Genomic DNA, 26,147 nt, shown 5'->3' on the forward strand with positions numbered 1-26,147 from the left:
AATGATAATATGTATATACTTTGCTGCTACTTATTGGTATATATATATATATATATATATATATATATATATATATATATATATATATATATATATATATATATATATATATATATATATATGAAATAAGTAAAACATTTATAAATATACAGTATATGTAATTATATGTTTATATTGACAGGGATATATTATTATTATTATTATTATTATTATTATTATTATTATTATTATTATTATTATTATTATTATTATTATTATCATCTTTATTATTATTATTATTATTATTATTATTATTATTATCTTTGTTATTATTATTATTATTATTATTATTATTATTATTATTATTATTATTATTATTATTATTATTATTATTATTATCATTATTATTATCATCTTTATTATTATTATTATTATTATTATCATCTTTGTTATTATTATTAATATTATTATTATTATTATTATTATTATTATTATTATTATTATTATTATTATTATTATTATTATTATTATTATTATCATTATTATTATCATCTTTATTATTATTATTATTATTATTATTATTATTATTATCTTTGTTATTATTATTATTATTATTATTATTATTATTATTATTATTATTATTATTATTATCATTATTATTATCATCTTTATTATTATTATTATTATTATTATCATCTTTGTTATTATTATTATTATTATTATTATTATTATTATTATTATTATTATTATTTGCTAAGCTACAACCCTAGTTGGAAGAGCAGGATGCTATAAGCCCAGGGGCTCCAACAGAGAAAATAGCCCAGTGAGGAAAGGAAGCCAGGAAAAATAAAATATTTTAAGAAGAGTAACAATAAAATAATTATCTCCTTTATAAACTATAAAATTTTTAACAAAACAAGAGGAAGAAAAAATAAGATAGAATAGAGTGCCCGAGTGTACCCTCAAGCAAGAGAACTCTAACCCAAGAAAGCGGAAGACCATGGTACAGAAGCTATGGCACTACCCAAGACTAGAGAACAATGGTTTGATTTTGGAGTGTCCGTATCCTAGAAGAGCTGCTTACCATGGCTAAAGAGTCTCTTCGACCCTTAACGAGAGGAAAGTGGCCACTGAACAATTACAGTGCAGTAGTTAACCCCTTGGGTGAAGAAGAACTGTTTGGTAATCTTGGTGTTGTCAGGTGTATGAAGACAGAGAAGAATGCTGTACGTAAAGAATAGGCCAGACTATGTACATGAATGTGTTTATGCATGCATTGATCATGTGTAAAGCATACATATGTGTATATTGATTTGCAGGCTTGCAGGTGTATAGCCTACGTATAATTATTATGTATATATAGGGATGAGGCTTAAAAAATGATTAAAGATAAATACACATATATGTAAATGGATTCTCAATAAATCAGCCCTCTCAAGAAGTAGCATGAAACTAGTTAGGACTTATTTTATTTTTCTGTTTCATTTTCTCTGTGGTTCTTTTACATATATAGAACTTCAAAAGTTCAAAGTTCAATTAGGGATTGTGGGGGGCCAATATGGTAACGTCCCTGACTGGCGAACGCTGTGATGGTTTCGCGGACTGTGACCAGATGTAGCTTGCAGACCGCCTAGTGTCCGAATACCGACCACACTCCAATATTTCGCTACACAAAAAGAGACTGTGGAATACCCAGGAATCTGGGTAAAAGGTAAACAATCAAGGATGAACTGGACACTGGGCACCACCCCTTGATTTTATACTGGGCAAGGGACCCAGCTAGAATCTTACTTCCCTATTATCTTTTACTGGGTTCCCCGTCTCTCTCCGCAGTGCTATGCACGGAGTCCCAAATAAGAGAACTATGCTTTTTAGATAAGATTTATTTGTATATAAAGGTAATTGAGCATTAGGAAATAAGCTAAAATATTACAAGTGAGCGATTGGTTTCCGGTGAGAGTGGGGCTGAGACAGGGATGTGTGATGTCGCCGTGGTTGTTTAACTTGTATGTTGATGGAGTGGTGAGAGAGGTGAATGCTCGAGTGCTTGGACGAGGATTAAAACTGGTAGACGAGAATGATCATGAATGGGAGGTAAATCAGTTGTTGTTTGCGGATGATACTGTACTGGTAGCAGACACAGAAGAGAAGCTTGGCCGATTAGTGACAGAATTTGGAAGGGTGTGTGAGAGAAGGAAGTTGAGAGTTAATGTGGGTAAGAGTAAGGTTATGAGATGTACGAGAAGGGAAGGTGGTGCAAGGTTGAATGTCATGTTGAATGGAGAGTTACTTGAGGAGGTGGATCAGTTTAAGTACTTGGGGTCTGTTGTTGCAGCAAATGGTGGAGTGGAAGCAGATGTACGTCAGAGAGTCAATGAAGGTTGCAAAGTGTTGGGGGCAGTTAAGGGAGTAGTAAAAAATAGAGGGTTGGGCATGAATGTAAAGAGAGTTCTATATGAGAAAGTGATTGTACCAACTGTGATGTATGGATCGGAGTTGTGGGGAATGAAAGTGATGGAGAGACAGAAATTGAATGTGTTTGAGATGAAGTGTCTGAGGAGTATGGCTGGAGTATCTCGAGTAGATAGGGTCAGGAACGAGGTGGTGAGGGTGAGAACGGGTGTAAGAAATGAGTTAGCGGCTAGAGTGGATATGAATGTGTTGAGGTGGTTTGGCCATGTTGAGAGAATGGAGAATGGCTGTCTGCTAAAGAAGGTGATGAATGCAAGAGTTGATGGGAGAAGTGCAAGAGGAAGGCCAAGGTTTGGGTGGATGGATGGTGTGAAGAAAGCTCTGGGTGATAGGAGGATAGATGTGAGAGAGGCAAGAGAGCGTGCTAGAAATAGGAATGAATGGCGAGCGATTGTGACGCAGTTCCGGTAGGCCCTGCTGCTTCCTCCGGTGCCTTAGATGACCGCGGAGGTAGCAGCAGTAGGGGACTCAGCAGTATGAAGCTTCATTTGTGGTGGAAATGTGGGAGGTTGGGCTGTGGCACCCTAGCAGTACCAGCTGAACTCGGCTGAGTCCCTGGTTAGGCTGGAGGAACATAGAGAGTAGAGGTCCCCTTTTTTGTTTGTTCTTGTTGATGTCGGCTACCCCCCAAAATTGGGGGAAGTGTCTTTGGTATATGTATGTATTACAAGGGGAGAGAGAAAAAACTTCAGGCTGGAATGGGGCACCTCTCACGCGAGGAGCGTATTAAAAGAGGATTAACAACATACATACATTTCTTACAAAATTGAAGAAAAGGAAATACAATATGGAAATGTAGGCACACAAAACCAGAAGTAGAGTCATAAATATCTCCACACAGAACCTCTTGGGAATCAATCCTTACAAACATTTAATCCACACACACATATGTATAAATATATACATATATATATATATATATATATATATATATATATATATATATATATATATATATATTTATATATATAGGCTATATATATATATATATATATATATATATATATATATATATATATATATATATATATATATATATATACACACACACACACACATATATATATATATATATATATATATATATATATATATATATATATATATATATATATATATATATATATATATATGGGTGCTACTATAGCGTGAGGTCTACCACATTATAGCGTGAGGTCTACCTCCCGTTAGCACTATAGCGTGAGGTCTACCGCTTTTCATACATTTGTTTAAGCAATAAACACTCAATTTAAACATATTTTAGAAATGTCTTAAAATGATAATTGGAATTTTAATTACATTGAAAAAAAATTAATAAAGGTAAAAATAAACATGTTATCATATATTTCCATATTTATTCTAGCGATACAAAACAATAAAGACTTAATTTAAACATATCATAGAAATGACTTAAATAGAAAATTGGATTTCTAATTACATTAAAAAAAGGAATAAAGGTAAAAATAAACATGTTATCGGTCTACTGCTAAATTATTCGTCCCTCATAGATAAAACACATTTCATACATTTGTTTAAGCAATAAACACTTGATTTAAACATATCTTAGAAATGACTTAAATAGATCATTGGATTTCTAATTACATTAAAAAAAGGAATAAAGGTAAAAATAAACATGTTATCATATATTTCCATACTTTTATCCTAGCGGTACACACTTCGTACATCTTTTAAGAAAGACACAAATAGATAATTGGAATTTTTTCTCATCACCTTCCAGCAAAAATAAAGATGAGACTGGAACAGCTGACGACCAACACCTCGCATTAATCTCTTCAGAATCATCGTTTTAGCGTCCAACCACGATCGCTCAATTGCCTGTGTGTGTGCTCCTGTCGCTGGATCCCCATAATATTGCTGGTGGTTCACTGTAGAATGCTGGTACCCCATGGCATTTAGGTTGCGGAAGGTCCAAGCTTGTCGCGTGGTACACCTCACCCTCCGCCTGGGTAGGCGACATATGGCGGTAGACCTCACGCTATAGTAGCACCTATATATGTATATATATATACATACATATATATATTGGGCACTGATCATCTATAATATGTATGGTCATTCTCTAGGGTATTGTCCTGCTCGATAGGGCAATGTTACCGTCCCTTGCCTCTGCCATTCATGTGTGGGTTTTAAACCTTCAATTATTTTTTCATGTTGAAAAAGCTGGAACAAGTCTATTTTATAGTTATATATTAAAGATTTGTTTTAATACTGTTACTGTTCTTGAAATATTTTATTCAATACTTCATATATAGTTTAGAATGATTTCCTTATAACCTTTCCTCACAGGGCTATTTTTCGTGTTGGAGCCCTTCGGATTATAGCAAAACGCTTTTCCGCCTAGGCTTGTAGCTTAGCTATTAATAATATTAATAATAATAATAATAATAATAATAATAATAATAATAATAATAATAATAATAATAATAATTAAATGGTTATTCTAGAGATTAAACGTTTAATAGATGTAATTTCTATATCCTATGTACTTACAATATAAATTAAAAAAGGAGAGAGAGAGAGAGAGAGAGAGAGAGAGAGAGAGAGAGAGAGAGAGAGAGAGAGAGAGAGAGAGAGAGAGAGAGAGAGAGAGAGAGAGATGGTGGGGGGGGGGATCTGTTATTTGGGGCCCTGGGGGCTGGTTCTTAGGGTATGGGCATGGCATTGGGTTGAACCTCCGGATGACGTGAGATTTAAACGGTCAGCGGCAGACATTTAAATGCGCTTGAGTCAGTTTGTGTAGACTTACAACCTCTGTAACGGCTCTGACCAATGATTCCTAGTTTTAAATTACAGCTATTCATATTTCTGTATTTCCTTTAAACTCACATCTTATGTTAGCAGATTGAAAATAATTTTGCCATGGAAAGTTGCATTATCCATTTTCACAATCAGGTATGTTATTCTTGGACGGCTTATGCCAATAATATAACGAATACAAATATTTATCTATAAAATGTCATTCTAAATAAAAAGAGGAAATACTTCTCCCTCAAACAATTATATCGATATGCTTGGTCACCTTTTTTATTTAGTTTTTATAGTATCTCAAGGAGGTGAGGTTTCAACAATAGTATTCACTATCTATCGAAAATAATGTCGCTTCCAAAAATCTATCTTGTTTATTAGTTAGCTGCCATATTGAAAGAAAATTATATGAAGAAGAAGCTCTTTTCCCTCGTCGCTGATTGGTCAAGCTCACAATCGCTCTGTCGTCGCTGATTGGTCAATCCCGGCATTGCTCGCCTGTGATTGGTCAATTTCGTCTTCCCCTCCATTCAAAACATGTGCGGCGAAAGATTCACAAACAGTTTGTAACAGTTAGTGAGAGAAAAACGTCAACATCGTGTTTAAAGTGTTATTTTTAGGTGTCATGAAGGTATTTTAGACTAAAGGTAATGTATTAGTGCTTTGTTTGTGTTTAGAGTATATGATCTGATATTTATATAACAGTTCGTTGGCATTAAAAAGAAAATAACTGTTTGTTTTGGCAGCGGTTCGCTCGGGCTAATCAATGTTTACGTTAGCGAGTCCGAATTTCAAAATACCTGATGATTGTAATCTTTCATAGTTTTATTGTTATTATTATTATTAATGATAATATTACAACTTTCTTAGCTACAACCCTGGCTGGAAAAGTAGGATGCTATAACCCCAAGGGCTCCAACAGGGAAAATAGCCTAATGAGGAAAGGAAATCAGGAAAAACTACGAGAAGTTTGAGAGCAATATTAAAATAAATCTTTTATATATAAACTAAAAAATTAGATTAACAAGAGGATAAAAACGTCAAAAAAACAAGAGAAAGAAATGTACCCTCAAGCCAGTTCCTTTTCATCTTTAGTCATATAGAAAGCTGTTTGAACCTTTTTAAACGGTATAATTTGATCAATGATAAAATATGATTATAGGCCTATATAATTAATGTGTATGTTGGTCTTTGTATTACACAGATTGATTGATTGATTGATTTGAAGTTCTCTGGCATCCTGACATCAAAGGTCATTGATGCTGTGTTGATTATAAATAAGAATTAAAAGAATATTCAATATTTATTAAATGTTAACTGCCGCACAATATTCCTGATGAATAAAATAAAGTGTTGGTGTATTTACGGGTAATTTGAACTGTTCTGGTGCAGACAGCTGGGGAAAACCCATATTTTTCAAATTTTAATAGCTACTTAAAAATCACATTTTTAAATTTGAAACAAGCACAAGAACACGACATAACCTAAGGATTCCCACCTGACCTAACCTAACCTAGGAGTCATATTAAAATAAAATATTATATGAGCAGCAACAACATTAAATCGGATCTTTCATATATAAAATATAGAGAGAGCTACATCAGCCTGTTTAACATAAAACCGTTTGCTGCTAGTTTGAACTTTTGATGTTCTACTGATTCAACTACCCAATTAGGAAGATCATTCCACAACTTTGTGATAGCTGAAATAATTTAAACTCTTGAATTGACAAGGCGACGTTTGATGGATCACTAAAGTTGATCGAGGGAAGTGCAGATCTGTAATCACACTATCGTGATCCAAGATACTGAAAGATTATCTAGATATTAGCTCTTAGATTTTTAAATATTTAACTTAGCCGGTGGATATATATGTAGCTTACGTCTCTGACGGTCGACAGATTAAAAAAACTCGCGAGCGATCGCCGTGGTGGTTGCTGGGTGTGACCACTAGCGCCGACTGCCGACCAGGTACCGCATATATTTCCCCAGGAATTCAGTTCTTCTCTGTCGATGGAAATGATAACATTGATTCCGCTCGCGCTTAACCTCAAAGTATTCAACTAATTGGTGAAGTACTTTTTTTCGTGGTTTTATGGCTTTCGCCGTGTTGGATTATTCAAAAACAATACGATCTTCAAAAGAAATACTTTTGAAAGGAGAAAAAAATTTTTACCCCTTCTTTTTTAATCTCTCTCTGGATTTTCCATAGAGAGAAGATGGCCGACCCTTCCCTCAGTGTACGGAAGTGTGTTAAAGGCTTTTAGTTTTTAGTAATTATTTTATCACTTTATAAATTATTGTTGATATTTATAGATTTACCTTATATTTTTTATATCACCCGCCTTTATTAGGCTTCTTCGATTCTCTTTCCATTTATACTAAACACCGAGATAAATTTTATATTTTTTATAAGTGACCTATGCCTATTCTTTGTAGGCGGTACTGACTTGGAAAACGAAGTTAAACAACGTTGAGCCCATTCAACTTTTATATTTTATATTTGTTTAGATTGATGAGATGAATATGTTTAGAAAATATTTTGAGTGATTTTTTTTTGTCTTTTAAAATTTATTCTTTGAATAGTCTTCGTGCTGTTTTCAAAGATGAACTAACGTTTAGTTTATTTATGCTACACAGTTTGCACTCTATCATTACGTTAGAGAAAGAGAGAATCACGGTTTCACTTTGCAGAAAGAGTTAATCGATTTTGATGTTTTGTTCATTCTTCTTACAAACTGAAGTTTTTTAAATACTAATTAAAAGGAACATGTTAATTTTCAATTTCTTAGTCCTTTTAGTATTTTCCTTTAGTCAAATAACCTTTTATTGACGAAGAGTGAGTGAGCCATTCTCTTGTGAGAGAGAGAGAGAGAGAGAGAGAGAGAGAGAGAGAGAGAGGGAGGGAGGGATCTTTATTCTCGTCCCAAGTCTCTATACAGGGAGTTTGGGAGTGAGTAACTTTGTTCTTCTCGATTCAGATATTTACTCACGTCCCAAGTCTCTGTACTGTGAGAGAGAGAGAGAGGATAAAACGTAGTCCTTCACGTTCTAGTGTTTGTTCTCATCCCAAGGCACTGTACAGTGAGAGATTGAAAACGTAGTCCTTAGCGATCTAGTTTTTTAGTCTCCTCCCAAGTCACTGATCTTTTTAACTTTATATATTTCCATTTTATTCTATATATATGTATATGTTTATTAATTTTTGCATGTGTGATACATTATGTACTAATGAGCGTACATTATACGACATATTTCGCAATTCTAACCTTTTGATTTAAGGGAGAATTGCTTGCTTCAGATAGAAATCAGCTTTATTCATGTCTAATGTGAAATTATTAAAAAATGCGAGTGTCAGTGAAGAAAGGGCGAAAGACATGTTCAGTGTTGCGGAGGGTTCGTCTGTTTGTGCTTGTCGCTTGCCTAGTCCGAGACCTCTTTCAGGCTCCCCTACCCCTGGGAGAAGGAATGTCGTAGGACCTAAGGGAGCGAGAGGCTTTAACCAACGAACAGACGTTCCCTCAAAGGTATCAGACGTTGCTCCTCAAGCACGTCCTTACCATAAGACAGGAGAGACTAAGTTCTCCTTGTCTTCCGATGACTCGTTTTAAAAAAAATCTTGGTATAAGGTTTCGAGACCGTTTAAACGTACATTAGTTCCTTCAGAACAAGATCAACGTCCTAGCTGTAGTCATCATGAGAGTCCCATTCATAGCGATGACGTTCATGTACAAACGTTACCGACGTCACGATCTATTCTGAGTGCGGTTGATCCGAAGTTAGGTGTTTTGCAAGATATGCAGTTAAAGCTTTCTTCTTTAATGAAAGCTTACGATCCTGTTCCTGTGCGAAAGGATCCTTTGCTTGTTGTACGTCACGGTTCTGGAATACGTGATTCAGGTCTTCAACCTTCTAAACAAGATTTGTTACGTCACGCTGACGTTATCCCTAGTGTCAGCTTTGCTGTTAAATGAGATGCAGAGCATAAATCTCGATATAACTTTGATTGACAGTCAGTTAAGTCGAGTCATAACTCTGATCAGCAGTCACTGCAGTTCCGCCGAGACTTTGAACGTCAGCCACCGCAGTCACAACATGACGTTGAGCTGCAGACACGACGTGACGTTGAGCAGCAGACAGCACAGACACGACGTGATGTCGAGCGTCAGTCACCGAAGTCACGATATAGCATCGAACAGCAGTCACCGCTGTTACTACGTGACGTTGAACGTCAGTCACTTCAGTCACGACGTGTAGTAGAACAACATTCTCTGCAGTCACAACGTGACATCGACCCTCCAACTTTAACTTCTGTTCATATACAAGTTGATGTAGCCTGTCAGGCTTTTCCTTCACGTCATTCTGAATATAAATCTCCTTCTCGCAAGACTTTAGATTTATCAGATGATGTGCCTTCTGAAGAAGTTGATGACCCCCTTTCAACTAATGTACCTTTGGGGATTCATTCAGAAGAGGAGGAACCTAGGGTTGTCCAACAATCCCTTGATTTAAAAATAAAAAAAAAAAAGATGAATATCTTTAGGGAAATTTTTCCTACTCATTTTGTAACGGCTGCTCCACGTTCTCCGCCGTCTGAGTTTACTGTTGGCATGACTTTCTTCGACTCCTACATATACGAAGTCAGTTCTCTCTCGTTCTTCCAAGAGAGCCATGCGCTTACTGGGAGACTGGTTGGAATCCAGGAGAAGTTTAGGAAAGTGCTTTTGCTTTTCCTCCTTCTAAATTAGCTTCTCGCTCGAGCGTCTGGTATGACACAGGAGAAGTTCTCGGCTTGGGAGTACCTGCCTCTGCCCAGGGAGACTTCTCAAGCCTAGTGGACTCTCCTCGTCGTCTAGCCATGAGACGCTCCAAGATTTTATGGTCTTCTTCAGAGCTAGACCATCTCCTGAAAGGAGTTTTTCGAGCGTTTGAAGTATTTAATTTTTTGGATTGGTCCCTGGGAGCCTTAAGTAATTTGCTGTACAAATTATGTCATGCATGAGCAAGGCCATAAGGGATGGCTCCAATGAACTGGCAGCCACGTTCACGGCAGGAATACTCAAGATGTAAGTGCACTCAATGTGTTCATTGTCAAGACAAAGTTCATGATGGAGACTACCAAATCTGTTTTGGCAGCAGTAAGGGGAGGCGACTGGATGGTCACTCTCGACCTTCTGGATGCATACTTCCACATCCTGATTCATCCAAATTTTCAACAATATCTGAGGTTTGTGTAAGGGAAAGTAGTGTACCAATTCCGAGCACTGTGCTTCGGCCTCAGTCCTGCACCTCTTGTTTTTACAAGGCTCATGCGAAATGTAGCAAGCTTTCTACATTTTTCAGGGATCAGAGCCTCCCTATATTTGGTGGCCTGGCTAATCAAGGCGTCGTCATTAAATCGCTGTCTGGGGAACCTCAAATGGACATTAGACCTAACCAAGGAGCTAGGTCTCATAGTGAATGTAGAGAAGTCGTAACTTACTCCATCCCAGACTATTCTTTATTTGGGGATGGAGATAGTGTCGAATTTTTCGGGCTTTTTCGTCTCACAAGAATGGAACAAGCTCTGTTAAAAGTCCGTCACTTGCAAGAGAAAAACAGTTGCTCAGTAAGAGTTTGAACCAGCCTCGTGGGAACTCTTTCATCGCTGGAGCAGTTTATCTCTCTGGGGCGACTCTACCTTTGCCCTCTCCAATTTCACCTAAACCATTGGAACAAGGAGAAGAGCTTAGAGAGTATCTCTATCCCAATTTCCAACTCAGTCAAGACATGTCTGACTTGGTGGGACAGCAACGTCAGACTTCGCGAAGGTCTTTCTCTTGCGATCAAGAACCCAAACCATGTGTTGTATTCAGATGCATTGGAATTGGGTTGAGGAGCGCCACTGGACAATCTGGAATGCTCGGGTCTTTGGTCCACGGATCAGAAGAAACTCCATATAAACTGCAAGGAACTTCTGGTGGTCCATCTAGCTTTAAAGAGTTTCGAGAGTCTGGTTCAGAACAAAGTGATAGAGGTGAATGCAAACAATACCACGGCCTTAGCGTATATCTCAAATCAAGGAGGGACTCGCTCTCACTCCCTTTTTGTCACCGCAAGGGACCTCCTCATTTGGTCAAAGGCAAGAAACATCTCTTTTGACGAGATTCCTGCAAGGATAAATGAATGTCTTAGCGGACTGCCTCAGCAGAAGAGGACAAGTCATCTCCATGGAGTGGACGTTGCACAAGACTGTGTGCGAGAAGCTATGGATGACATGGGGTCAACCCACCATAGATCTATTTGTGACTTCACTGACAAAGAGGCTCCCAACTTAGTGCTCTCCAGTTCCAGATCCAGAGGCAGCCCACATAGACGTTTTCCTGCTGAACTGGTCTCACCTAGACATTTATGCCTTCCCACCATTCAAGATCCTACACAAGGTTCTTCAGAAGTTCGCTTCTCACGAAGGGACCAGGTTGACGTTGGTTGCTCCCCTCTTGCCGTCGAGAGAATGGTTCACAGAGGTTCTTCTATGGCCGGTGGACATTCCAAGAAGTTTACCGTTACAGATGGATCTCCTGCGTCAGCCTCTTGTAAAAAGATTTCATCAAAGTCTCCCCGCGCTTCGTCTAACTGCCTTCATTCTATCGAAAGACTCTCTAGAGCTCGTGGGTTTTCGAAGGAGGCAGCTAGAGCGATTGCAAGAGCTAGAAGGTCCTCTACCATCAGGATCTACCAATCCAAATGGGAGGTATTCAGAGTGGTGTAAGTCCTCTATTTCCTCTTCCAATACCACTGTAGCACAGATTGCAGACTTTCTACTTTATCTTAGAAATCATCGCATCCTTTCTGCCTCAACTATTAAAGGCTACAGAAGCATTTTAGCTTCAGTTTTTAGACATAGAAATTTAGATCTGTCTAATAATAAAGATCTTCAAGACCTTCTCAAGTCTTTTGAGACTTCCAAGGAGCGTCAGATCACTACTCCTGCTTGGAATTTGGACGTGGTCCTTAAGTTCCTTATGTCTGAAAGGTTTGAGCCGTTGAATTCAACATCACTCAAAGATCTTACACTCAAAACTCTCTTTTTAGTGAGCTTGGCTACCGCAAAGAGTTAGTGAAGTATATGCCTTCAGCAAAAATATCGGCTTCTGCTCTAATAAAGCAGTATGCTCGCTTCAACTTGGTTTTTTAGCCAAAAGAGAACGGCCATCTCGTCCATGGCCTAGGTCATTTGAACTTCCCAGTCTATTTGAAATTGTTGGTAACGAAATTGAAAGAGTCCTGTGCCCTGTAAGAGCTCTTAAATTTTATTTAATTAGAACCAAAACGCTGCGAGGCAATTCAGAGGCTTTATGGTGTTCGGTTAAAAAGACCTCCTTACCGATGTCAAAAAATGCGTTGTCATATTTTATTAGACTTTTAATTAGAGAGGCTTACTCTCATTTAAGTGATAATGAAGTTAGAGCGGTGGCAACTTCAGTAGCACTCAAACAAAATAGATCCCTTAGAAGTAATATGGACGCAACCTTTTGGAGGAGTAAATCTGTGTTCGCTTCACATTATTTAAAAAATGTCCAGACTCTTTATGAGGACTACTACATGTTGGGACCATTCGTAGCAGCGAGTGCAGTAGTGGGTGAAGGTTCTACCACTACATTCCCTTAATCCCAATATCCTTTTTCTTCTCTTGAAACTTTTAATTTTTTGGGTTGTACGTGGAGACTAAGAAGTCTTCCGCAATCTTTTGTTTTCAATATTAAACTTACCCGATAATCATGTAGCTGTCAACTCCGTTGCCCGACAGAATTCTATGGAGGGATACGCCAGCTATCACAATACTAGAAGGGGGTGTACTTACCAGCGCCACCTGTGGCCAGGTACTATAGTACTTCTTGTTGACACCTCCTCAATTTTTCCTCTGTCGTGCTTCCGGCAAGACGTTCTGGGATACGCTTATGATCTTCGAGTATTTTCACGGCTTTTGGTGAAGTATTCTCTCAGATTTCGGCTGTCGCTTTACTGGAAACCTTCTTATATTAGCTTAGATAGCTTTTATATAGTCCTGATTAACGGTTAACGATCTTTTGCTTGATTTTGGAACCCCACTTGGCTAACTCTTTGGATTCAAGATGTCTGACATTTCGCAAGCCCCCACCCATAGGCGATGTAGGTCTTGCAATAGGCGTATTCCGAAGGCCTCGGTAGATCCTCACACCGCTTGTTCTGACTGTAGGGATAGGCCCTGTCAGTTAGAAAATCGATGTGAGGAATGCGCCGGACTTTCGGAACTTGATTTTGTCCGTCTTTTGAAATATTCAACTAAGTTAGAGAGAGGCAGAGTTAGGAGGAGTTCTTCTCACTCTTCACTTTTTTCCTCACCTCATGATCCCCTACCTTTTCCTACCCCTGTAGTGGCTACCCCCGAACCTACTATTTGCCCTCAGCCTGATATGTCTGTTGTGTTGCGTGCTATTCAGGCCTTAGGCGATAAAGTAGAGTCAGTGGTTAGCGATCATAAGTCTCTTATGGCCGAAGTCAAGGAGCTTAAGGTCAAGAGTGCAGTGGGTGGTATTAGTGCCAGTGCTGTGACGAGTGCTAGTGTCAGTGCAGTGCCAAGTGCTAGTGTCAGTGTCAGTGTGGTGCGTGAGGATACTTCTGTGCGTGCCAGTCGTCCTCCCAGTCCGGGACCTCTTGCAAGCTCCCATGCCCAGGGGAGAAGCAATGTCGAAGGGCAAAAGGGTTCGGCAGGCCTTGATCGGCGCACAGAAGTATCCTCGGTGGTTGCGGGCGTGTCTTCCAGAGACCGTCACTCCCACCTGCAGACGATTGAGCCCGTCTTTTACTCGTCCGCTGATCAATTGTCAGGGAAGAAACGCTGGACTCAGGTCTCTAGACCACTCAAACGCAGAGTCCAGTACGCGAGCGCTCAACCGGGCTGCAGTCATTGGCTCAGCTCTGACTCGCCACAGTCATCAGTCGACTGCACTCCGCCCAAGAGGAGTAAGGTTCTGCCGCAACAGATCTCTGCTGTTCAGGCTTTGCCTCAGCAGACCGTAGTGTCTGCCGACCCCAAGTTGTCTCTTCTGCAGTCCATGCAGTCACAACTTTCGGTCTTGATGCGTGAGTGTCGAGCTGAGAAGGTTGCGCCTCCGCCTCCGCCTGCACTTGCTCCGCCTGCGCTCGCTCCGCCTGACCGCAGTACCACCTGCCAGGCGTACGATGTTGAGCCACGTTCTGAGTTTACTGTTCCCAGTGGTGTTCAGCCTCCGCCTTCCTTAAGGCAACCTCAGCAATGGGATCAGGAGGCTTATACCCCTCTTCCTCCGCTTCCACTTGCTGCTCCACCAGTGATGCAACACTCGGTTGAGGTACAACAACCTCTCCCAACCATGAGTCAGTCTCCTCAGCTCTCGCTGCAGCGAGCTCAACCCTCCTCTAGGCAAGCACCACAACACCTTAGCCTTGCGCCTCAGGAGCCTCAACTGGCGAGACATTTACTTTGTTCTGCGCAGCCTCTATCTCATCGCTCTCCGCTCACACCACAGGAACAGGAACTTACTACTCCGCTTCCCCCAACCTCTCAGCAAGCTCAACCCTTGAGTTCAGCCACTCATGCCAGGAGTCAGCCTCCTCCACCCATGCGCCTTCCTTCTGCTTCTGCTTTTGTTCAGCCTTTGCAGTCTGAGCCTCAGGTGTTCCCTCAACAGAGTCTTGAAGAGGAAACCACTAATATTGATGTTCCAACTCGTACTGACTCTGCTGTTCAGCATACCTGTCCGATCTCTTCGCTACACTCTGGTGATGAGGCGGCACACCTGGATCCCTCATCAGACGTGGATGAATCCAAGCCTTCTCCACAGTCTATTGACTTTCGTAAGGTCTTGGCTCTGCTTAGGGAGGTATACCCAGACCACTTTGTCTCTGCTATTCCCCGCTCTCCACCGTCTGAGTTTTCGCTGGGCATGCAGCCAGCTAAGTCGACCTATACTAAGCTAGTCCTAGCAAGGTCCTCTAAGAGAGCGTTAAGGATCTTAGGGGAGTGGCTGCAGACTAAGCAACACCTTGGCAAGACTTCTTTCATGTTTCCTCCGACTAAGCTCACTTCTAAAGCGAGCGTTTGGTATGCCACAGGAGGGGAACCAGGCTTGGGAGTACCTGCCTCTGCCCAGGCTGACTTCTCAAGTCTGGTAGACTCGCCTCGTAGAACTGCAATGAGGCGCTCTAAGGTTTGCTGGACCTTCTCAGACCTTGATCACTTCCTGAAGGGAGTTTTTAGAGCATTTGAGATGTTCAACTTTCTAGACTGGTGCCTGGGGGCCCTCAGCAAGAAGACCTCCCCTGCGGACAAGGATTCTGCCATGCTATTAATGTCCTGCATGGATAAGGCCATTAGAGATGGATCTGGCGAGCTTGCGTCGATGTTTGTATCAGGGGTTCTTAAGAAAAGGGAACAGCTTTGTACCTTCCTTTCCTCCAGCATTACACCTTGTCAAAGGTCACAACTCCTTTTCGCTCCGCTCTCGAAGTTCCTCTTCCCCGAAGAGCTGGTTAAGGACTTGTCTGCTGCCCTGATACAAAAGGACACACATGATCTTGTAGCCTCATCGGCTCGTAAGTCTAAGGTTGCTACCTCTGTCCCCAGGACTTATCGCACCCCAGTGGCTGATACTCCTGCTACGAGGTTCATACCGCCCTTTCGTGGTAGAGCCCCCAGCCGAGGAAGCTCCCGTCCAGACTCTTCCAGGAGCAAGTCTAGGAAAGGCTCCAAGGCCTCTAAAGGAAAAAACTGACTCTCCGCATCTCCAGACAGCAGTAGGAGCCAGACTCAAGAGCTTCTGGCAAGCCTGGGAAAAGAGAGGTGCAGACGCCCAGTCTGTCAGTTGGCTGAGGGAGGGTTACAGGATTCCATTCTGCCTCAAACCCCCTCTGACCACATCTCCCATCAACCTCTCTCCCAACTACAAAGAAGAGGACAAGAGGCTAGCGTTGCACCAGGAGGTGTCGCTCCTTGTGCAGAAGAAGGCAGTGGTTATAGTCCGGGACCATCAATCCCCGGGCTTCTACAACCGTCTCTTTCTTGTGGCCAAGAAGACAGGAGGTTGGAGACCGGTGCTGGACGTCAGCGCGCTCAATGCTTATGTCACCAAGCAGACGTTCACGATGGAGACGACGAAGTCGGTCCTAGCAGCGGTCAGGCAGGAGGACTGGATGGTCTCGTTGGACTTGAAAGATGCCTACTTTCACGTTCCTATTCATCCAGACTCCCAACCTTTCCTGAGATTCGTTTTTGGAAAGGTTGTCTACCAATTCCAAGCCCTGTGTTTTGGCCTAAGCACAGCTCCTATGGTGTTCACGCATCTGATGAGGAATATAGCAAAATTCCTCCACTTATCGGACATCAGAGCCTCCCTCTACTTAGACGACTGGCTGTTGAGAGCCTCCACGAGTCGTCGCTGTCTGGAGAGTCTCAACTGGACTTTGGACTTAATCAGAGAACTGGGTCTGTTAGTCAACACAGAAAAGTCTCAGCTCATTCCCTCCCAATCCATTGTGTACCTGGGAATGGAGATTCGGAGTCAGGATTTTCGGGCTTTTCCATCGGCCCCCAGGATAAGCCAAGCCCTAGAGTGCATCATGAGCATGCTGAAGAGGAGCAGTTGCTCGGTGAGACAGTGGATGAGTCTCACAGGGACCCTTTCATCACTGGCCCTGTTCGTCGAGCTAGGGAGACTCCACCTCCGCCCTCTTCAATTCCATCTTGCAGCTCATTGGGACAAGGGTTTGACTCTCGAAGCAGTCTCTATCCCAGTCACCAAAGAGATGAAGACCACTCTCTTGTGGTGGAAGCACAATCTCCTTCTCAGGGAGGGCCTATCGTTGGCTATTCAGACCCCCAATCTTCATCTCTTCTCAGATGCATCGGACTCGGGCTGGGGTGCAACCTTGAACGGACGGGAATGCTCGGGAACGTGGAACGAGGAACAGGGAACGCTCCACATCAACTGCAAGGAGCTACTAGCAGTTCATTTAGCCCTGCTGAACTTCAAGTCCCTCCTGCTAGGCAAAGTGGTGGAGGTGAACTCAGACAACACCACAGCCTTGGCTTACATCTCCAAGCAAGGAGGGACCCATTCGAGGAGCCTATACGAGATCGCAAGGGACCTCCTCATTTGGTCAAGAAGTCAAAACCTCACTTTAGTCACGAGGTTCATTCAGGGCAATATGAACGTCTCAGCAGATCGCCTAAGCAGAAGGAATCAGGTCATTCCCACGGAATGGACCCTCCACAAGAGTGTGTGCAACAGACTTTGGACCTTGTGGGGTCAACCTACCATAGATCTGTTTGCCACCTCCATAACCAAGAGACTTCCGCTGTACTGTTCCCCAGTTCCAGACCCTGCAGCAGTTCATGTGGATGCTTTTCTACTGAACTGGTCCCATCTCGACCTTTACGCATTCCCACCGTTCAAGATAATAAACAAAGTTCTGCAGAAATTCATCTCGCACGAAGGGACACGGCTGACGCTGGTTGCTCCCCTTTGGCCTGCAAGAGAATGGTTCACAGAGGTACTTCAATGGCTAGTCGACATCCCCAGGACTCTACCTCTAAGAGTGGACCTTCTACGTCAACCTCACGTAGACAGGTTGCACCCAAACCTCCACGCTCTTCGGCTGACTGCCTTCAGACTGTCGAAAGATTCGCTAGAGCTAGAGGCTTTTCGAAGGAGGCAGCCAGTGCGATTGCCAGAGCAAGAAGGGTTTCCACTCGTAGAGTCTACCAATCTAAGTGGGAAGTCTTCCGGAGCTGGTGTAGAGCCAATTCAGTATCCTCTACCAATACCTCTGTGACCCAAATAGCTGACTTCCTTTTACACCTTAGGAATGAGAGATCCCTTTCAGCCCCTACGATTAAAGGGTATAGGAGTATGTTGGCTTCAGTTCTCCGCCACAGAGGTTTGGACCTTTCTTCCAACAAGGACCTTCAAGACATCCTTAAGTCTTTTGAGACGTCTAAAGAGCGTCGTCTATCCACTCCAGGCTGGAACCTAGACGTAGTCTTAAGGTTCCTTATGTCACCTAGGTTCGACCTCTCCAGTCAGCTTCCTTCAAGGACCTTACCCTCAAGACTCTTTTTCTCGTCTGCCTTGCAACAGCTAAGAGAGTCAGTGAGGTTCATGCCTTCAGCAAGAACATTGGTTTCACGACCGAATCTGCAACATGTTCTTTTCAGCTCGAATTCCTAGCAAAGAACGAACTTCCTTCACGTCCTTGGCCTAGATCGTTTGAAATACCTAGCCTCTCCAACATGGTAGGTAACGAACTAGAGAGAGTTCTTTGCCCTGTCAGAGATCTCAAGTATTATCTTAATAGGTCTAAACCTATTCGAGGACAGTCAGAAGCCTTATGGTGTGCCATCAAGAAACCTTCGAGGCCCATGTCCAAGAACGGGGTTTCGTATTATATAAGGCTTCTGATTAGAGAAGCCCATTCTCACTTAAAGGAGGAAGACCTTGCATTGCTGAAGGTAAGGACCCACGAAGTAAGAGCCGTAGCTACTTCGATGGCCTTTAATAAAAACCGTTCTCTGCAGAGCATAATGGATGCAACCTATTGGAGGAGCAAGTCAGTGTTTGCATCATTTTATCTTAAAGATGTCCAGTCTCTTTACGAGAACTGCTACACCCTGGGACCATTCGTAGCAGCGAGTGCAGTAGTAGGTGAGGGCTCAGCCACTACATTCCCTTAATCCCATAACCTTTTTTAACCTTTCTCTTGAATGCTTTTATTGTTGTTTTTATGGTTGTTACGGTAGGCTAAGAAGCCTTCCGCATCCTTTTGATTTGGCGGGTGGTCAATTCATTCTTGAGAAGCGCCTGGGTTAGAGGTTATGTAGAGGTCCTTTAGTAGGGGTTGCAGCCCTATATACTTTGGCACCTTTGAGTTGATTCAGCCTCCAAGAGGAACGCTGCGCTCAGTAAGGAAGACGAACTTAAAAAAGAGGCAGAGTAACGGTTCAATTCGACTTCCTTACCAGGTACTTATTATTTCATTGTTATTTGAGATAACTGTTATATGAAATATGGGATACTTAGCTATCCTTTAATCTTGTACACTGGTTTTCACCCACCCCCCTGGGTGTGAATCAGCTACATGATTATCGGGTAAGTTTAATATTGAAAAATGTTATTTTTATTAGTAAAATAAATTTTTGAATATACTTACCCAATAATCATGATTTAATCGACCCTCCCTTCCTCCCCATAGAGAACCAGTGGACCGAGGAAAAATTGAGGAGGTGTCAACAAGAAGTACTATAGTACCTGGCCACAGGTGGCGCTGGTAAGTACACCCCCTTCTAGTATTGTGATAGCTGGCGTATCCCTCCATAGAATTCTGTCGGGCAACGGAGTTGACAGCTACATGATTATCGGGTAAGTATATTCAAAAATTTATTTTACTAATAAAAATAACATATTTGGCGGGTGGTCAAACTTGTTTCTTGAGAGCGCCCAGATCAAGGGTATTGATGAGGTCCTGTTATAGGGGTGTTCACCCTAAATATAACAGCTCCTAGAAGTCTTTCAGCACCCTGAGTGGAACACTGGGCTTCATAAGGATAGCGGACTAATGAGGCAGAGTAATTATCAGAGTCAGCTTCCTTATCAGGTACATATACTTAAGTTTGTTTTTTGGAAAATTGTCAAAAACTCTTGAGCTTATATTCCTTTAGTGTTTTAATACTGGTCTCTACCCTCCACCAAGGGTGTGAATCAGCTACATATATATCCACTGGCTAAGTTAGATATTTGAAAATGATATTTTCAATTTAAAATAAATTTTTGAATATACTTACCCGGTGGCTATATATAATTAAGCCCCCCCTTCCTCCCCGATAGAGACCCTACGGACTGAGAAGAACTGAATTCCTGGGGAAATATATGCGGTACCTGGCCGGTAGTCGGCGCTAGTGGTCACACCCAGCAACCACCGTGGCGATCGCTCGCGAGTTTTTTTTAATCTGTCGACCGTCAGAGACGTAAGCTTCATATATATCCACCGGGTAAGTATATTCAAAAATTTATTTTAAATTGAAAATATCATTTTTCTTCTGTCATGGCGACTAAATCAAAATCAGTAAAAAGGGGTTTGGTCCAACATGTAATAGTTAGCTAGTTGCTGTGCGAAGGGATTCGCCTTTCCATCGGTACCTCCTTAGTTTTCTTTATTCCACTTCTTTTCGTTTCTTCTCTCTTTTCCACATCTGATATATCTATTCTTTTTTTTTCTATTCCATCTTCCTTATAAAGAATGTTTCCTATTATCTTCATTTCCTCTGTATGGTTGCTGGAGTTCTTTCATTTTCCTTCTCTCGTCGCTGAGGTCTGGACAGTCAAGAATAAAGTGGGCAAAGAGGTCTTCTGTTTCTGGTCCACATAGCTCACATTCTACACTTTTATGCAAACCCTCGACCTTTGATAGGGGTCTGATATCAGCGAAGTTGAAAGTGCCGTTAGACTTCTAACAAGGTAAACATTGTTGATCGAAGGGTGGCTTGTAAGAGCAAACCTTATTTTGACTTAGGCTGCAGCTGAGTACAGACGTACACTGCTGTGCTCCTTAAACTTGTTGTTGGATTGCTGATTACCTTCCTTTTTTTCAAGCGTGTTAGTGGCTGTTTGCTATGTCCTCCCCTAAGCTATACCTGTGGCACTGCTCTGGCAAAGAATTCTGCTATATGAGCAAATTGGTGTGGAACCCCATGTGCTTTTTGGTTTTTGCAAGTGTCATGACTGTTACCATATCCCAATGAAGAGTATAGGGAGTGGCCTCCTGTGCAGTAGGCAGAATTTGCAAAGAAGAGGAAGGAAAAGTCCTAGAGATATTCTTCGGAGTCACAGAGCACACTGAAGCTGATGCTGAAGAAGCTCTAGCTTTTTCTTCGTGATATAGCTGACTGTTTCCTGTGCCGTGTCTTCTGATCCTTTGTCCGGGAGTGTTTTCAAGAAACCAGTCATATGGTTCTTCCCTAGTTGGGCAATGCACCCTTCCCTCTTTCTCAACCATCTCCCCCTGCTGTAATTACTGTTGGCATTATATGTAATTGAATCTTTCTAGGTTGTGACCTAATTGTGTTATTGCTGGTGCTTGGTTGGCAAAGAAACTTCTGGGGGCACTTACCATACATCCGCTAGAGCCCAAAAGTCTTCTATTGACGGTCCGATGCTGGTTCCCCCTACGGATGGGGTGCCATAGAACTCCATTTGTTTCCACTTCCTATGCGAAGGCACTGTCGCCAATGGTGAAACCCTCAACTTCCGGGAAGGAGGAGGACGTGAATCGTCCCTTGTCGCTTTCATCTGCTTTTTCCCCTTGCTGAATCTTTGTCTCCTGCTATGGAAGTGCGGCTACGATCACCATGTACACGATTATTGCCTGCCTCTCCGAAGAAATAGAAGACCAAACCAGTGGTTGACGGATTGTTGGAAGTCTCACTAGACACTAGATAATTCCCCTACATAGTTTTATGGGGTTAGTGATGCTGTATTGAGCCCTGACCCTCGGGTTTGTATGCTTACGCAAAGCCCGACTGATTTCGAAAGCTAGTAGGAGGAAGGAAGTGTCAGACGATACCTATGACTTCTGATCCCTCAGAATGGCTTGTTTAATTGAACGAGAAGAAGCTATCTCTGCGAGTTTGATGAACATGCGCACATTTATCATGTGAACTTCCCCACGAGCACGATCATCACGACAGCGATCTCTACACGCGAACCCAACAAGTGCAGCATGCGACCAAGCCACTCGGTCAGGTTCTTCATGAGCACCATTGTCCTGGTCTCACTCTCCACAAGAAGTCTCATATTTCTATCGCTCACTTTCCATGAGAGAAGAAGGTACGAGTCCATCGGACACACACTCCATGAGACAGGAAAGCTTTTGCTTCCAAGCCTCGTGATTGCCGTAATCTCTGTCTTCTTGATTGGGCGATAAGTACTTGCTCTAGCAGAAGTTCTCCTCGGTTGCTCTCCCCACGAACCAGGAAACTGTAGCGTTGCCCTCGTGATTGCCACCAATGAAGACAAAGAGAGACTGGTGTACTTGACAACACTATTCTCCCTCTAAGGAATCTTGGTCCCGTGGTGGCCAGACTCCTTCAAGAAGGCATCCACCTTTCAGAAGTCCCTGTTCTGCTAACCGGAGGAGAAGTTCTCTTCCCTTGAAGCGGTATCCTCTTCTAAGAGTGAATTCTGCCACTTGGTCTGAGGACTGCTGACCTGGGTTGGTGTTAGGTCCTGTACGGCCTATGTGATAGGAGTAGAGATTCCTTCTTCCTGAGCAGAGTTCTATGCTTGGAGGGTAAATTCTGGAGACCCTAGACTCTTCCATTTCCATATCAGGTCTTTCTTCCTGTCGTGACTGAAAACCCTTAGGGGAGTCGACTTTTCTTAAGTCTTAGCACGAATTCAAGAGCTCAGTGAGGCGTCACCCGAGCCCATAGGAAGAGGTTTGACATTGATAGATCTATATTATGGCGCTCTGCAAGGTTCTTGGCCGAACCTTGAACTGTCTTGTTCCAGGTTAACGAGGGCAGCCCTAAACAAGGTAGATCTCCAAATTGTGGGACCGAGGAATTCTTTGCAATGTAGACAGTATGGCAAGGTTTTCCCTTAGCTCTGTGTAGGCATCAGAGATTCTACGTCCCTGAACATGCTCCTTTGGCAATTGATGATGCAATAGAGTAGCTGATAAAGGGGTTATTGGTGGAGAGGCTGAAATTTGAGGGATCATCTTTGTTGTCCTATTAATTTATTGCGATATAGTTTTTATAGGTGTTGAGTCTTCAGGTTACGTCATGGATAGATCATTGGTTGAAGGGGGCAGCCCGCTTTGCTATTTACTGTCTTCCTTTAGACGATCTGAGGAAGAAGTTCATGGCACTCATATTCTGGGGAGCTATGGCGGTCACCTTCTGAGCAAGCCAGTCTGTCAACCTAGGGGTGATCTGGGTCCTCAATTGGGGGGATGCAGTGGGAAGTTGCTTCTCCAACCATGTGGGATGGAAAGCTGGATGCGACACCTGATCCCGTAACAAAATGTCGAAGTAACGGTTGAAAAAGGGAGGAAGGCGAGTCATGACGCCCTTATCCAGCAGCAAAGGTCCCTCTAAGCCCTCAGAGTCTGGTGCTTTTTAGTCTTCTGCCCCGAGACCGGCAATGAAGAAACAATTGACCGCACTTGAATCCAGACCTAATTCCACTTCCTTTTCGAAGGATGTGAAGAATCCTTTCCCTTTTCAACCTTGCTCAAGGTGAGCCAGGAAGGGAGGTACGGAAAGGAAAGGAGCAAGGGGATGATGAGAAGGGCATTCACCCTCTCATGCTTCAGCAAGTGGAGCGATGCCTGTTGAGTTATTGGGCAACGTGGCAGCAACATGGAACGGAGTAATGGTTCTGCAGACAGATTATCGTATCAACTCCCACTCACTCGAGTTCCGATGAGGTTTCAGTCGTGCCCTCCGGATATTACCAAAGGCTCTGGCATTAGCGGAGGAAGTTTCAAAAATTGTTCGAGAGACAGGTCTCTTCTTTTGCAGTCTATTGTTCCTGGGGGACAACTTAACAGGGGGATGGAGACCAGTGATGGACCTCTTGCTAGGAAGGAGTTTGTTAAAAAAAACTGTTCAGGATGGAAACGGCCAGCACAGCTTAGGCCACCATCAGGAGAGGGAACTCCCTACTTACGATTGATCTGAAGGAAGCTACATAATATGGAACTCGCGTGCTATCAGTGTCAGCTAGCAAGATGTTAGAGTATTATGAAAGCTACTGCTGTTTCGCCAGTTGGAAGGGGAACGATCCTGCATGGATCAATCTGTAGCACCCTACCATATGCCGGTAAAGGTATCGATCATGCTACCTTCTCAAGCTGTACAGAGCTCAAGTGCCAGTCACTACCCTAAGGGTCGGCTAGCAATCTTGAGCCTGGTGTAACAGCTGTTATCCCCCATTTTAGGTCTCCATCATCCCCAAATCCAATTTCCCTCTTTTACAATCTACTTAAAACATGCTTTTATTAATCTACCCATCTTCATTTGACGTCATCTTTATATATATCAACGTGTTTTATTACACCTGACCCACCCAGAAATTTTTATATTTTCATTGAGTTTGGTATTATGTGATTATCCATTTTCCCTTTTTTAGATTCTAACTCTCTTGTAGCTCTTCAATAGCCCACCATTATATAGTTTTATCATTCCTTGAAGGCCTTGGAATTTCACCTGACTGAATCTCGTGCTTCTCTGTTCCACTTTTCCCCTTTTGACATTTGACAATATCTGCCTAGCTGATACTTACCTTTCACACATCCTATCTAATTCCTATTCACAAAGGTTGTGATAGCCGATGCGTTCACGTCCCTGGCTGGTGAATGCCAGACTTGGGTTCGAGTCCTGCTCAAACTCTTCAGTTCCTCTGGTCGCTGCAACCTCACCATCCTTGTGAGCTAAGGATGGGGAGAGTGAAGGACAATATATAGGTCTGTCTGCTGAGTCATCAGCAGCCATTCTCTGGCCCTCCTTGGTCCTAGCTCAGGCATTCATCATATGTATATATGGTCAGTCTCTAGGGCAATGTCGCTATCCCTTGCCTCTGCCATTCATGAGCGGCCTTTAAACCTTTTAAACAGAGTACAATAAATTTATTTTATTTGACATTTGAGAATTTCTTAGATAGTGAGATCCCATTGATTAATAGATATAGAAAGATTCCGAGTTCTGTTAGCAATTGCTTTCCTCATTGTGTAGCAGGTATTTTTTATTACTGTTTTTGTAAAGTAAAATTTTTTTCATAAAGATGTGACCTTATTTTACATTTGTTTTTCTTTAAATTGCAGATAATTTTAAGGAAACATTCACCATGAATCGGCGAGGGTTCTTCGTAATGGATCCCTCGCCTGAAAAGGTCGATCCCCTGCCTCGTCGGGCCTTCGGTGATGGCGCAGTAGCATACTTTGAGGTAGGATTTTGAAGAATGAGTGTTTCTTGATGCGCTTACAGCTGTATCTTTTTATATTGCACTGTATTTTCAACTGTTTATATGGTAGACTACTACAGTAGTGCTGATGTTTATATTCAACCCATGTAATTTCTGAACAGTAAGAAATTTAACTGTCAAAGTTTCAGCTTTGTTAATGTTTTTCCTGACAAGTTTCAGCTTTATTAATGTTTTTCCTGTCAAGTTTCAGCTTTGTTAATGTTTTTCCTGTCAAGTTTCAGCTTTGGTAATGTTTTTCCTGACAAGTTTCAGCATTGCTAATGTGATTTCTAACAAGTTTCAGCTTTGATAATGGGTTCCTGACAAGTTTCAGCATTGCTAATGTAATTTCTAACAAGTTTCAGCTTTGTTAATGTTTTTCCTGTCAAGTTTCAGCTTTTTTAATGTTTTTCCTGACAAGGTTCGTCATTGTTAATGTGTTATTTGACAAGTTTCAGCATTGTTGATGTGTTTTCTAACAAGTTTCAGCTTTGTTAATGTATTCCTGACAAGTTTCAGCATTGTTAATGTGTTTCCTGATAAGTTTCAACGTAATTTTTTCCAACACTGCATATTATGGTAGTCTATATCAGTAGGGTGTAGTTAATAGTTTATTTATATTTGCAAGAATTTTCCTTTCACGTATTGGATTTAGTTTTGATGTGCTCAGATTTTTTTTTATTTTGTTTTTGTGTGAAAGTAACCGTCAAATGTAGTGAGAACTTACCTCTAGTATATCTCATTTTATCGGGTATCTATGCAGTTTGGAATTGGCATCCTGTCCTCCATGACCAGCCAATTTATGTAGAAGGACAAAAGAGAAGGGAAAGTTAGAAAAGAGGAGCAATAAATACTAAAGAATTTTATAAGCATCAGACTGAAGTAATAACAAGACAAGAATTACTGTTTT

At 41.8% G+C, this 26,147-nt stretch overlaps 1 protein-coding gene across 1 annotated transcript in view; it reads left to right on the forward strand.

The window, feature by feature from the left end:
- The first annotated feature begins 5,709 nt into the window (after nucleotides 1-5,709).
- LOC137617139 (abnormal spindle-like microcephaly-associated protein homolog) overlaps nucleotides 5,710-26,147 on the forward strand; it is a 136,681-nt gene continuing 116,243 nt past the window's right edge. Inside the window, exons 1-2 of the mRNA XM_068346994.1 lie at nucleotides 5,710-5,864; nucleotides 25,098-25,219. Of these exons, the coding sequence (XP_068203095.1) occupies nucleotides 25,121-25,219 (99 nt within the window). The 5' untranslated portion in view covers nucleotides 5,710-5,864; nucleotides 25,098-25,120. The remainder of the gene's footprint in view (nucleotides 5,865-25,097; nucleotides 25,220-26,147) is intronic.

This window comes from Palaemon carinicauda, chromosome 23 (assembly GCF_036898095.1).
Source record: "Palaemon carinicauda isolate YSFRI2023 chromosome 23, ASM3689809v2, whole genome shotgun sequence".
Classification (NCBI taxonomy): Eukaryota; Metazoa; Arthropoda; class Malacostraca; order Decapoda; family Palaemonidae; genus Palaemon; species Palaemon carinicauda.